This window comes from Zophobas morio, unplaced genomic scaffold, assembly GCF_036711695.1.
Source record: "Zophobas morio isolate AGI-343-1 ecotype UQ-CSIRO unplaced genomic scaffold, CSIRO_AGI_Zmor_V1 ptg000273l, whole genome shotgun sequence".
Classification (NCBI taxonomy): Eukaryota; Metazoa; Arthropoda; class Insecta; order Coleoptera; family Tenebrionidae; genus Zophobas; species Zophobas morio.
Genome location: NW_026972377.1, coordinates 156,998 through 169,613, shown reverse-complemented (window position 1 = coordinate 169,613; position 12,616 = coordinate 156,998). Strand labels below are relative to the sequence as shown.

General features: G+C 31.7%; 1 protein-coding gene and 1 long non-coding RNA gene across 3 annotated transcripts; both read right to left on the bottom strand.

Annotated features, from left to right (window-relative positions):
* Nucleotides 1-1,355: 1,355 nt before the first annotated feature.
* On the bottom strand, nt 1,356-1,983 carry LOC135119560 (uncharacterized). Its single transcript, XR_010278273.1, has 4 exons — nt 1,910-1,983; nt 1,702-1,846; nt 1,524-1,647; nt 1,356-1,457 (listed from the first exon to the last, which is right to left on the bottom strand). It is a non-coding gene; the product is annotated as an uncharacterized LOC135119560 (long non-coding RNA).
* A 9,393-nt stretch (nt 1,984-11,376) lies between these two features.
* Nucleotides 11,377-12,191, bottom strand: LOC135119559 (ADP-ribosylation factor 1-like 2). Of its 2 annotated transcripts, none has more exons than XM_064043965.1 (4): nt 12,131-12,191; nt 11,946-12,055; nt 11,716-11,889; nt 11,377-11,663 (listed from the first exon to the last, which is right to left on the bottom strand). In XM_064043965.1, the coding sequence occupies exons 2-4, from the start codon at nt 12,028-12,030 to the stop codon at nt 11,377-11,379; spliced, it is 546 nt and encodes a 181-aa protein (XP_063900035.1). In that variant the 5' UTR covers nt 12,031-12,055; nt 12,131-12,191. The 2 variants fall into 2 exon arrangements, with proteins under 2 accessions (XP_063900035.1, XP_063900036.1); XM_064043966.1 differs by having other exon boundaries at nt 12,142-12,187.
* Between the last annotated feature and the right edge of the window lie 425 nt (nt 12,192-12,616).

Here is a 12,616-nt window from a genome sequence, read left to right as displayed (position 1 = left end):
GCATAGAAAATAATAACAAGTTATGTTTTTGAATATAATATTGAATTTATTATCTCTACTCATTTAGCTGTCTTTTACATTTTAAGATCCACTATAGGAATAGCATATTGAATTTGTTATGAGTTACGCTCTATCTTTTTTTATTTAGCAATTTCTTGCACCTTAAGTTCCAGTTTATCATTTGCATAAGGAAATTATAATACGGTTCGCTCAATAATACATAGTTTGTTTATTGTTTTTATTTATTGGTCTGTTTTATACATTTTTAGATCCTATATAATATTTGCGTAAGCAGCTAATAATAGTTTTAGTTTGCTATTTAAATTTTTTTTCGAAAAACGACCCGATTATTAAATTTAAAATGGGCGCGCAACGTTTAATGCATAAGGCTTAATTAACTATTTATTCAATAAGCTCCCCAGTTGCTACAGTTTCGTAAAAGTTCAAATACTCTATAAAAATAAAGACGTGATCTTTGTAGTCTCCTCCAAGTGCCATCATAAATCTGCTTAGCCAATAATTGTCATATGTTTCATTATAAAGAAAGTTCAATGTTTCTCTTAGTTTTGCGCTTCCAAAGATGCACTGACAGATTTCAAAAAATATAGACATAAGTTGCTTTTTTTTTACCTTTTTTTCAGCTTTGTAACTCTTAAGTTAATAAACTATAAAGAATTAAACTTTTGGGTTTACGAAAGAGTTTAGGGGGCTTTAAAATTTTTTACTTTAATTTCCTCTTTCAACTTAAGATAGTATGATTGACGAAAGCTGTAACAGAAGGTAACAATAAAACGTAAAGGTTAAATTTCGTAGCGGTATTATAACGAAATAAATTAGCGTAAAAGTTCATAACTCTTCTACACCAACATTTCTTTACCTTCATAATATTTAAACCTTTATAAAAAGTCGACAAAAGCTTCATAATAGGGTTTCAGAGGGTGAGATGCCCTAACTTGATAACCCTATTTTGTAGTTCTTTTTAGTGTATGTATTTAGTAATATTTAGCATAACCGGAAGTTATTAAGCTTGTTTGATCTTAATAGAAATTAAACAATTTATTTATATAAGACATTTTATATTGAAAATTGCTTGCTTTTAATAGAACAATTAAACAATTTACTAATGTAAGACATTTTTTATTGAAGACAAATATTTATCGAATTTTTTTAAATGAATACACCTACTCGTTACGAAATAATAAAAAGGTACATCACCTGTATTCAAGGAAGTAACTATATATAAGATATAATTTATAACCACCAATAAACTCAACTTTTATGAAGAATGAAGTAAAACTCTGTCTTAAGACTACTAGCACTAACTCTGGAGTATCAAACTGATAATATATTTATTAAATCCCAAAGGAATTTTGCTTAAGGTAAATAATATTCAGAATCCTAACTTATTCTCATTTCACTTTCATTAGTAAGGCTTTCCAGATACGTCCTACGCAACTCTAGCAGTAAAGAAAAGTAACAAAAAGTAAAAGTAATAAAAAGATAAAATAAAAAAGTAATTTTACTTATTGCTTCCATAAATAAACCAACGTCAAGCCCCTCGGCACATTTACAAATGCGTGCTTGAAGTTTTATAGTAGGTATCAAAAAGTGATCCTCAGGGAACGTTTCCAACCAAAGATTAGAATCCTATAGGGTTGAGGAATGAAAGATCTAAGCAAATAAAAAATTAAAAAATAATACAGTCAACTTAATTTCTCCTATAATATGGTAGAGAGAATTTTGTTGAAAACTATGGATGCCAGCAAGCAGAGAGATGTCCACGCACAAAATAACGCCGTCGTACTCAATATACAATATGTTAATCTCAAGTAATTGTTTTTTAACCCTTTAATAGTAAATGGCAACGTATAAAAGCTAGCATGTATGTATATAAATAATAACGAAATACCTTCCAAAAGTTCTAGTAGATGAATTGTTTAGCGTTAAAGCTAAACTTCTAATTTCTTGTAAGGTCCTTACGGGAGCCGAAGACACAGAAGTCATTCAGTAAATAATAAATTAACACTTTTAACTCCTATTATAGGGTTTTTATTAAATAAGATGCTAAAATACTACTAATAGTACCGAAGCAAGTAGATTAGGTTTAAGTCCGAGACCACGATGATGAAAATAGACTGTGTAGCTACGAGGGTTACGCTGAAGTCTACTGAGGTGTAGATCTTAGACTTAAAACTTAAAAAAATTATATTTTAAAGTATTTAAGTAAAGTAAGATAATATAATATCTTACAAAGAAATGTAATATGGAAATTAGTTAAAGCTTAGATTCACAGTAATACTTATAGTTAACAGTTCTCAAGCCGCCTGAGGCCGCCAACTAATAAGCAATATAAGAACGCGGAGAGCTCAACGTTTCTTATTTCATATTGTTAGTAATTATTGCTACGCCTTCACACAGTCAACTTTGAAGAAAAAATAACATTTGAAACTGAACTTTTTTTTTAACAGTTTTTGTGCTTTTACGCCTCTATGTGTTACACTTTTTTTATAATTTTCTATGGAAATAAATTGTTATATAACGTTAAGTATATGAAAAAGCCCGTATTTTAATTATATATTGATTGTATACATTGCACTCTAAAATCCTCTGGCCTAAGCAATTAACAATTTAATAAAAACTTTATCATACAATATTTTACTTAAACGTTCAAAAAAGATTAGCCAACATAACTTTTATTGTTTACCTGTAGCTAACCTAAAATTTTAGGTGGTTCAGCTTGAGTCCCATCATGCGAGCTTTTATAACTATGATGCTGGTATGAGAACACAATTACAAATAAACCTTCTCGAGCCTTGCTTAACGTACTTCTCTAGCTTTGGCCAAAAGATCGAGGGTAGTTGTAGTAGGGAGGTGATAAATTAAGTGTATAAAGGCAGAAGAAAGTTTGTTATGTAGTGTGCTAATTTGAAGTTGTTTATAATTAGCTTGTTTGTTAAAGTGACTGACTTCTTTTGGGCCTTACATACTTTACAAAAACAAAATAACTTACGTTTGATCATCGCAAAACTTTCTACCTAAAAAACTGTCTGCTAATTTTTCAGTCCTTCTAAAACTAGAAGAGCTTCTTCATCTTTGAGAACGCATGGATATAAGTTTTTTTATCAAAATAAAGAGCTTGGATAGCTTTATTTAAAACTAAACCTCTATGGGATTAAAATAAAAGCTGCACTCTTCATATAATTATCATAACTACGAGTAAATTATATTGCTATACTATTTTGGCCGCCTGCAGACTATTAAGCGGTAATCTCTTTAAAGCTGAATAAAGAACTAGAAATCTAGGCTCATCACTATACTAAGGCAGCCACACTTCTTTGTAATGGGAATATATTAGTTTATAGAGCTATATGTTTTTTCTTTCATTTCCTTCACTCATATGAACACAAAAGTAAGTTTTAACGGGAAAAATCTACTTTTACTTTCTCGCATGATAGTACAAAAAAAAATTAAAAATATATTAAATTATTAGATTTATGCTAAGAAGATTGTAAACTTATCTTTTTACCCAGTAAAGGGGATGTATAACTTCTAAAATTTAACTCAGTAATTAAAAAAATTGTTTAAAGTTGAGTAAAACAATATACAACTAAAAAATTGAATAAATAACCCTAAATAGATACTTTTTTTAAAACAGGTTTAAAGCTACGCTATTTTGGGTGTGAACAGGTAGATATATCCTCTCTTAGTATTAAGTATAATAAAGTCAATGAACTCTTAAATTAATTAACTTTTTAATGGTATTTGTTTTTACGCACTTTCGGTTCTTTTTAGTTTTCAAGACTATTTAAGTACTATAACTTTTCAAGCGTTTTTTTATAATGAAGCAAAGGACTGTGCATTAAAACGCTTTGTTAACTATATATTATTTTTATTTATAAATGGTTTTTCCTTGGACTCGACCGAGTCAAAACATCCGGATACTCGAGCGGAATCGCAGCCAAGTGTAATTTTTTTTACCTGTTACCGATGCGGTTCCAATGTTAGAGAACGGATAAATATATGCACCAATAGAAAAATAGTAAATTTTTAACTTTAACTTTATTTAGAAGACCAAATCTCTCAGATAAACTTGTAATTGCTATAGTAATGAGTATTAAGGGGAAAACAACAAAGGACTTTTGGGGTCATTTAAGTTTCTATATATAGGGGTGGTAAACTTGAGAAGTTTATCTGGCACCTATATATATATATGACTGTAATGCACACTCTAATGACAGCTTTCATTCTTTAAAAGGGAGTGCGCGACAGTCTAAATATATCTGTTTCCTAATTCTCATTATTACTTTTATACAGCATCATAGATCAATGGTAAGATGTAAGCGATAGGAGAGGTCGGACTGACACCTGTCAAACAAATAAGTAGCGCTTAATGAGTTCAACTGGAGATCTCGGTAGAAAGCTTCGCTCCGCACAAACCACGGAGTATTTATCATCACTATCATCACGCGCGGTAACTTGTTTCGAAGCGCTTGAAGTGCACACGCTATTATCGTAAAATTGTAGGTTCTGCAGCAGAAGCAGATGTCATTATTGGCTAAATGCAAAGCACTTCAATCGTCTTTTGTTGCGCGATGAAAGCTTGCTTTTGCTGCATAATAAAGATAAAGCGCCTTTCGCTGTCTTGATCTTCGCCACTACTTAGTCCACGTGTTGACTTTCCAAAAATTGGTTGTCTATGATGGCTCCCAAATATTCTCTTGAGAGTGCACGAAATCTTCATGCCATCAAAGTTAAGAGCGTCACGTTAATAGGGGGCTTTACTCTTCGTCGCGTTTAAAAAAAGAACTTTACTTTTACGAAACAGCCGGCGAGCGTGTAAGGATATTGCTGCAAATGCTGGTACAGCAGGGCGGGTGACTTCGATGATGAGTAAATGGTGTATCGTGGGTGTAGAGGGCGATACGCGAGGGAAATGGTTGTAAGGGTACGTCGCGGATATAGGCTGCGAACAGTAGGGGCGAGAGAAGAGGTTCTTAGGAGCCTCCTATTGCCAGTTATTGCAAAGACGGCGGCATTTTCAAGACCCCATAAGGGTTAGATTAACGGTTAACGATCTGAGCTTGCGCTACAGACCTTTATGCTAAAACTTAATCAATGGTCTAATCAATGTCTATGAAGACGAAGCTTGATTCCTTTTTAAAGCTAAAAGCGCGAGTAGTGTTGCTAGATCGTTGAGTGCGGACTTCGCAAGGGTCACGAGCCTCAACGACCTTCCCAAGACGGTGCAGTAAAGCGGCTACGCCCACTTTGCCTACAGCTCACAGGAGGCTAATGGTCGATATTTGCAGGTTGCAGCTTTCGGCTTCGATGTCTTCGGCAGCATCACAACAGTTGCTGTTCTCTATCATGTTATAAAACTGCTAATGCTCATCTCTAAATTTGCTAGGAGACAAATAGTGCATTGCTGTTTAAGGCATTTTTTCAACATCTCATTGGTAACTTCATCGAAGACAGAAGCTTTTTGTTTGGGTAGCGCTATAACAGTCGCTTGAATCGCGTCTACATTAACTATTCCAGTTGGTTCGTTGGTCTGATAAGGAGAAAATTCTCTGAGAGAGCGTATCATTGGCAGTTGAAAGAGCAGGCACACCTTCTGGGGAGCGAGAAGAATAGCTAATAGCGTAACTTTGTCTACATCATTTCAGTCACAAAATTTTTCTCGCAAAGTAGCGGTAGTGGTGCATGTCCGCGATTTCTGACCTGTTTCATAAATTTCCAAAATTATGTGCATCTGCACAATTAAAAAAAGAGTGATCCATCCCTCATTGTTTTGCTTCTTTACACTGGTTATTGTTGATCTTATCCTTTAATATGTTGTGAAATTGGTGTCTTAAATACCCTTGTATAATGCAAATTCATTTGTTTAAAAAAAATTTTGAATTATGACTACCTCCTATGAAGATAAAACAAATTCTAGTAGATATATCGGAGATACTTTAACTGATGGCTAGAAGTGATAATAACAATTTAAAAAAATTGATAAGTAGCTTAACTGTCTTTTTACGATTTTATTATATTCTGCTCAGGAAAACAAGAAGAAAAACAGCACTTGTACTTTCCTTATAATCTTTCCGAGGTTAAAAAAAATTCTTTGAGGCCCATATCCTTGAGTTTCATTCTTTATGCAACAGAATGGGGGCGCATAATACATAGTATAGGTTATTTTAAAAACAAATAATTTTAATATAGTTACTAACTCTTATTAAGGCACTAAAGGTACTTCTATGCAAATAATAACGTAATAAATTTGATGGCCCACCATGGAAGAGGGACCTCCTATTATAAAAAAAATAGTTAGGAAAATTAGTTTCTTTGGCAGTAAATTAATTTTATCAAAGGAAAGAGCGGAAATAAAATTTACTCAAGGGTTTCAAAACTCCGGCCTTTAAAAACCTTGCAGAAAATATCTATAAAAGAATTTTTCTTAATGAATTTTCAACCAGGAGTAAAAATAGGATACATTGTTACGAAAATTTTATGGGGGTTAACTATCTGTAATACCTCCTTAAGGTCGGCATCGGAGTTCCACAAGAGGGATTAACCCAAGATATACATTTGTACTTAATTAAGGTATAGTGACGCATGTCAAACCGGATAACTTATACGGAATTGTCATAGGTACCTATGAAATAAAGCATTTTTTAATAGACAATACCATTTTCATAACGAATAGGTCAAGAAACCTACCATTTCACCTTTCTAAAAAAAGTCCATGAAAAAGGGTTACTTCTATGGGGACTTCGAGCAAGAATAAAAACAGATTTTGGAATCGCTGGAAAAAAAATAATTTGTACTCCCCCTTAATTGGCTACTTTTTCCAACATTTAAGTAAATCACTGTTTTTACTTCATATAGGGCCTGATTTGCCGAATGCAACACGTGGTCTTCAGCCCGAAAGCTTGGCCACTGCTGGATGGGCCACTACATAAAGTTTGCTCAGAATACACCTAAAAATTTGCAAACCATAAATTACCATCGCTATAAAGCATCTGGCTGCAGTAAAAAGGCTACTATTGAGACATCTTTGAACACTCAAATGAAGGTAACGTTTATTGCTGTTTTCTAAATTTTTGAAATTATATTTTTTTTCTGAGTGGCGAGGTGATTATAAGTGGTTGAACAAGCTGGTAACTCAGTCATCAGCATTTAATTAATCCTTTATTTGGGGCGAAGAAAATGCTTTTCCGTAAGGTGGAAAGAAGGAACTTAGTAACCTCTACCGGACAGCACCCTGGTTTCTGGAGCAGTTGTTTGAAAATGCTCTAATTGCTATACAGAGCACAGCAGTGCACTCCTCTTTATAACGTTGATGTAAAAACAGGTAAGCAAAATGATAATAGCAAGTAACTTATCATTTACAAACATAATATGCATAGATCAGCCCGTGTGACAGTCCTTCCTATATACTCTGCACAATATTTCTTTGCACAAATATTGCATAGGCTTTTAGGCTGGAATTCAAAGGGTCGGGTTTACGCATTTTTTTCCTCGTTGAACCTTCTTGTATCAAATTTCAATAATATGACAAGAAGTACATAAAGTGTTTTGGATTAAAAAATTTCAAAAAATATTCAAATGGAAAAGTATACTCAACCACGCCAAAGTATTAATTTAAAGGTATGATATGTTACCGTGAAAAAATGACTCTTCTTTATTTTAGATGCTTCGTCAACCGTTCCCTGTCATTAAAAAATTGGGACCAGTAGCATCGGTCATCCGCATGACAGCAAAAAAGCCTTTACACGTCAAGAAATATAAGATGGGCAAATATTTGTGGGCCCTGAGATAGTGTGCTTACTGAAAACTGAAGAAATGAAAAAAAAATATCCCGTTGCTGGACCCTACAAGTAGTTTACAGACACCCCTACGAGGTAGTAGCTAAAAATTATAAAAAGAGAACGAGATAAATAAAAAATTAATAACAGACAGTTATAGATATTACCTTAATATATATATATATATTAATAATTACTACAAAGCCGTTTCCTCTTTAGAAAAGCAATTAAAGAAGCTCAAGCTTCTTAAAGAACTTTTAACTTTGCAAAAAAAAATAAATTGTATAGTCAAAATTATTAGTAAGTAGCATATCTGTAAAATAGTTATTTATTTTTATTTCTGGAATAGGCCACCCTTTTATGACAAATTTAAGCTTAAAAATTTTTTTTTATACTTTCTGCGAGATGAGCATCCACAGTATTTAAGTCTTAAGTTAGGAGCTTCAGCCATTTAAATATTGACGTATTTTTTATGCTTCCGTTCAAAATAAGAGTTGTTATCGTTCCCTACGGTTGTTTTCCTGTAGAGATTTAAAACAAAATTTGTTAGGGTTGTTTAGTTTCTGTGTTGATCTTGCAAGTTGAAGGCCTTCGAGATTGTATATTATAGACAGTGAAGTAACAATTTAAATAATATAAAGTATAATATAGGTAAGTCGAGGTAGTAGAACTGTTATTTAATTTAATATTATAGATTTCTTACGCGCACTGAGCCCCTTCGTCAACAAACGAAGAAAAAGAAAAACTGCAAGAGATGCGGGAGGCAAAACCCTAACGCGGAAACTCTCAGCAACGAAGTAGAAGCCATTCAAAAATATAATTCTGCTAGGGAGATTTAAGAGAACTAATGTTTGCAAATTTTTTCCATACAGACAAAAAAAATTTCTATTGAAGCACTGTCTTCTGTTTCTTCCTTTACTATAAGACTATCACTTTAATATCACTTCTATAATTATTTATAAAAAAAATATTATAACTTAATAAATGTTTAAAAAAGATAATAATGGGTATTATTTTATTAACTCTTTACAACTGAGTAAATAATTTGTTAGCTCAAGGTTTTGTTGTTATTACAAGTTAACTGTGCTTTGATCTTTAGTAAAAGCAATCAACTTTATTTAGGTTTTTAGGCTTTAAACGACATAATAAAAGGAGCGTAGACTGAAAGCCGAAAAGTAGTACAAAGTTTAGCTAAGCGAACATTATAAACTACTTTATTTGAATTTCCTAGCCTGATAGACATGTTTATTGAAATTAGATATCACGAGGAACTATAATAAATGCTAATTTATTTATTTATTAATAAAAATGGCATTCTACAAGGAGATCACGAAATCTTAACCCGCTAACCTATCTTCCCTTACTATTGTTTCAAAACTTGAGTGAAAAACGTATATGAAAAGTATACTTAATCGAGGACACTTCTAATGAGTTTAGGTCCTTATTATTTACAGAATGTCAAAATTTGCTTCCATATATGTATAATAGATTTAATTAAACCAGATAAAATTTTACTTTGTTCATTTTGTATCCATTTAAAAAAGGTAGGTTATATTAGATATTTTATGCGTTGAAATGTTAATTTCTCTTTCGTATCTTTATCAGTTCTTCCCCTCAAGTTTCCGATTGGATTAATCACGTATCATTTTCCTGTGAAAATTTAGAGGGCTAGTGTTCTGTGTTTATGTATGTCTCATGGTTGCGAACTTTAGATTTAAAGTATTATACAGTGTTTCGTAATCTATGTTTATTTTTGTTTTTCCATATATTGCGTTTTAAATTGTGTCTTAGGTGTTGTGTAAACGTGTTATTGTGTTAGACTGATACGGTATTCATCAACTAATTGAAATTTTCTGCTATACTTTGTTATGAAAACACCCTCTGCAAGTCCAGCGGCCCGGGAATGAAGAATTGTTTAAAAGAAAATAAATCCAAAAACTGCTATTCGGGGAATATATACACCCCGGTTCTAGTGCGAAATCATGGATAGATGTTTAAATCGCAAGGGCTAAGCTGTAGGGCTTAAAACTAACAACAGTTTTTTAAATAAACATTTAATAAAAAAGTCAAACTGTATTACAAGTTTAATTTTTACATTACCTAGTTTGATAGACTTTGTATAAAATAGAATGTTCAAGATTTTAAACAACCTTGAAAGAAAAGGGGTATAACCTTGGACCTTATTTTGGAGTTGTTAAGTTGTATAATCACTTAAACAACTTATTTGCTATAGTAAAGTCAAAATGAGGGTGGGTTTTATGTTCTCTATATCTTTAAAAAGGAAGCAAACACATCTTCAATGAGTTTGGTTTATTCGGACAGCCCTTGTTATTATGATCTTAAGCTAAAATATTAAGAACTCATAAGCTGGTGTGAATATGGAAGATTACATACTGCTTAACTTGCTGAACAAGAATAAAATACGATAATAACACAGTCGTTTATTAAACCTATATTTTTTCCCCTAAGATTTCCTGCATTCGTAAAGGTGTAAGGCAAAGTAGCATATTTTAAGTATATACTAGAATAAATTATAATTTTAAAAATTTGTCACATTTCCCAGGATTTTAGGTAGCTATTAACTGTTTCTTGTTAAACTTAAAAAGTATTGTATCTACTATTTATTTCCTTATAAATTTATTTACTGTAACACAAAAGACTGTTATAAGTAAAAATTTAGATTTTTCAGTAAGCGATTTAAGGTTGACACATGTAAAATTTAATAAAAAATGATTTATAATAGTTTAAATATCTTTTATTAATTCGAACTCTTCATCTACAATAAGGTAAAGTAAAAAAAAATAACTTCCGAAGAAAAGTTAAGAAGTGTATGTAAGTTGCGCTTAAGGCGGAGTTAACGCTGTATTTCTTCTATCACGTAAAGAATAACTTTTTTTTTACAAAAAAATACATTCAACTTCTAGTATAATTTTGATAACTTGGCTATAACAATATGCGTTTTTAATATTATAATTAGTTTTATCAAACCTTATTAACTTAACGCTGTAAACTTTTAATAATGCTATACAAAAAAAAGATTTTTTGTTACCCCATTTATTTTAAAAATAAAAAACATCAGGAAGTGGAAAAACAGGTTTATATAGTAGTGGAGATAATATAACTTTTTTTAGTAACAATAAAAAGAATTTTTGCGTTTTCTAAAAGATAAACAAAAGACTCTTCGATACTAAATAAAAATTAATGAACTTTTTGTATAATTTGGGCACTCTCGAACGCCTTAATAAGAACGTGGACTTTTGGCAGTTTTGTGCATTATATAATTTGTATTTATATTCTTTTCACCCATAATAAAGAGATTGACAAAGTTAATAACCAGTAAAAAAAGAATCGTTGGGTTCTTAATAAAGTAAACAATTAAAAACTATTTTAACCGCAAGCTGTAAATTTAAATTCATGATATTGACCTAAGCAGCGCAGGAACACCGCATTATAGATATTATAAAATCTAGGGGGGGGAATGTGCTTCGAAAAATTATATTAGCTTCCGAAACCAAAAAAAATTTACTTTAACATTTAAAAAATCTCTTAAAGATCTTGTGTATAAATTTATTCCATAAATTTATTGCCTGCCTTTAAGTTTTTGAGAAAGCCAATCTAAGCCTTCATAGAGGCCATCTCCACTAGTAGCACAAGTTGCTTGGATGTACCAAATTCTATTTTTTAAAGAATGCAATCCAAGTTTCTCCGTAACTTCAGCGGCGTTCAAAGAATTGGGAAGATCTTGTTTGTTTGCAAACACGAGCAAAACAGCATTTCTCAACTCGTCTTCAGCTAACATTCTCATTAACTCTTCACGAGCTTCACCGATGCGCTCGACATCATTGCTATCCACTACAAATATAAGCCCTAGGAAAACGTTAATAAACTTTATAAAAAATTTCCATACTTATTGCTCAACCTTGAGTATTTTGAAAGTAATGTCTCCAAAGTGGGCGAATTTTGTCTTGCCCTCCAACATCCCACACAGTGAACGAATTATTTTTATAATCAACCGTTTCCACGTTGAAGCCGATAGTAGGAATAGTGGTTACTATTTCACCTAACTTTAGTTTATATAGAATGGTTGTCTTTCCTATATAAAATAATTTTAAACCATAAAATAATGATAAAGACAAAAAAATAGCGCACCAGCCGCATCAAGCCCAACCATCAAAATTCGCATTTCAGTCTTTGAAAAAAGACTTCGAATAAAGCTAGAAATTTCAATTCCCATCTCGAAAGTACTCTTTTAAAGTAAACTAAATGTGTAAAGAATTATTATATAATTAGTAATAAGATTTCAAAGGTTATATGCATAAAATTATTTTAACTACCGTAAATTTACCAGATCCACGTTAGCGCTCCACTTCCCCGACGAGAGCCAGAAAGGGATTTTGCTCCTTTCACAGTTCTCCAGATATTTTACTATATTAGGATAATTATAATAAGTATGAATTAACGCTACCAGTTAATTTTTGAAGCCAAATTAACAAATTAATTGTGTACTAAAAATCTATTCAAAGGCATGAGTTTTTTGCAGTTTGTTATTTTATTGTTTGCATAGTCTTAATAATATTGTATTATTTCCATTTTATAAATTAATTATAACATGCGTATATAATTATTTATAAATCTCGGACATTATGCGATTACTCTGTTTATATTACTGGCGTTCCTTTTACATATACTATTCTAAAAGCTAAACTTCAGCAAGCAGGAAATTGAATCCAAAAGGAACCCCTTATTAGTTAAAAAATATAGTAAAATCTTATCCAAGAACTTATTTTGTGATATTGACTTTTTTCGCGAGTTGTACATAG

What these genes read in the sequence shown, in the direction of transcription:
- LOC135119559 (XM_064043965.1), bottom strand. Translation starts at nt 12,030, where the DNA reads ATGGGAATTGAAATTTCTAGCTTTATTCGAAGTCTTTTTTCAAAGACT. An exon ending in GGTTGGGCTTGATGCGGCTG is followed by an intron (nt 11,890 to 11,945) that starts GTGCGCTATTTT and finishes TATTTTATATAG; the next exon opens with GAAAGACAACCATTCTATAT. An exon ending in TTACTTTCAAAATACTCAAG is followed by an intron (nt 11,664 to 11,715) that starts GTTGAGCAATAA and finishes ACGTTTTCCTAG; the next exon opens with GGCTTATATTTGTAGTGGAT.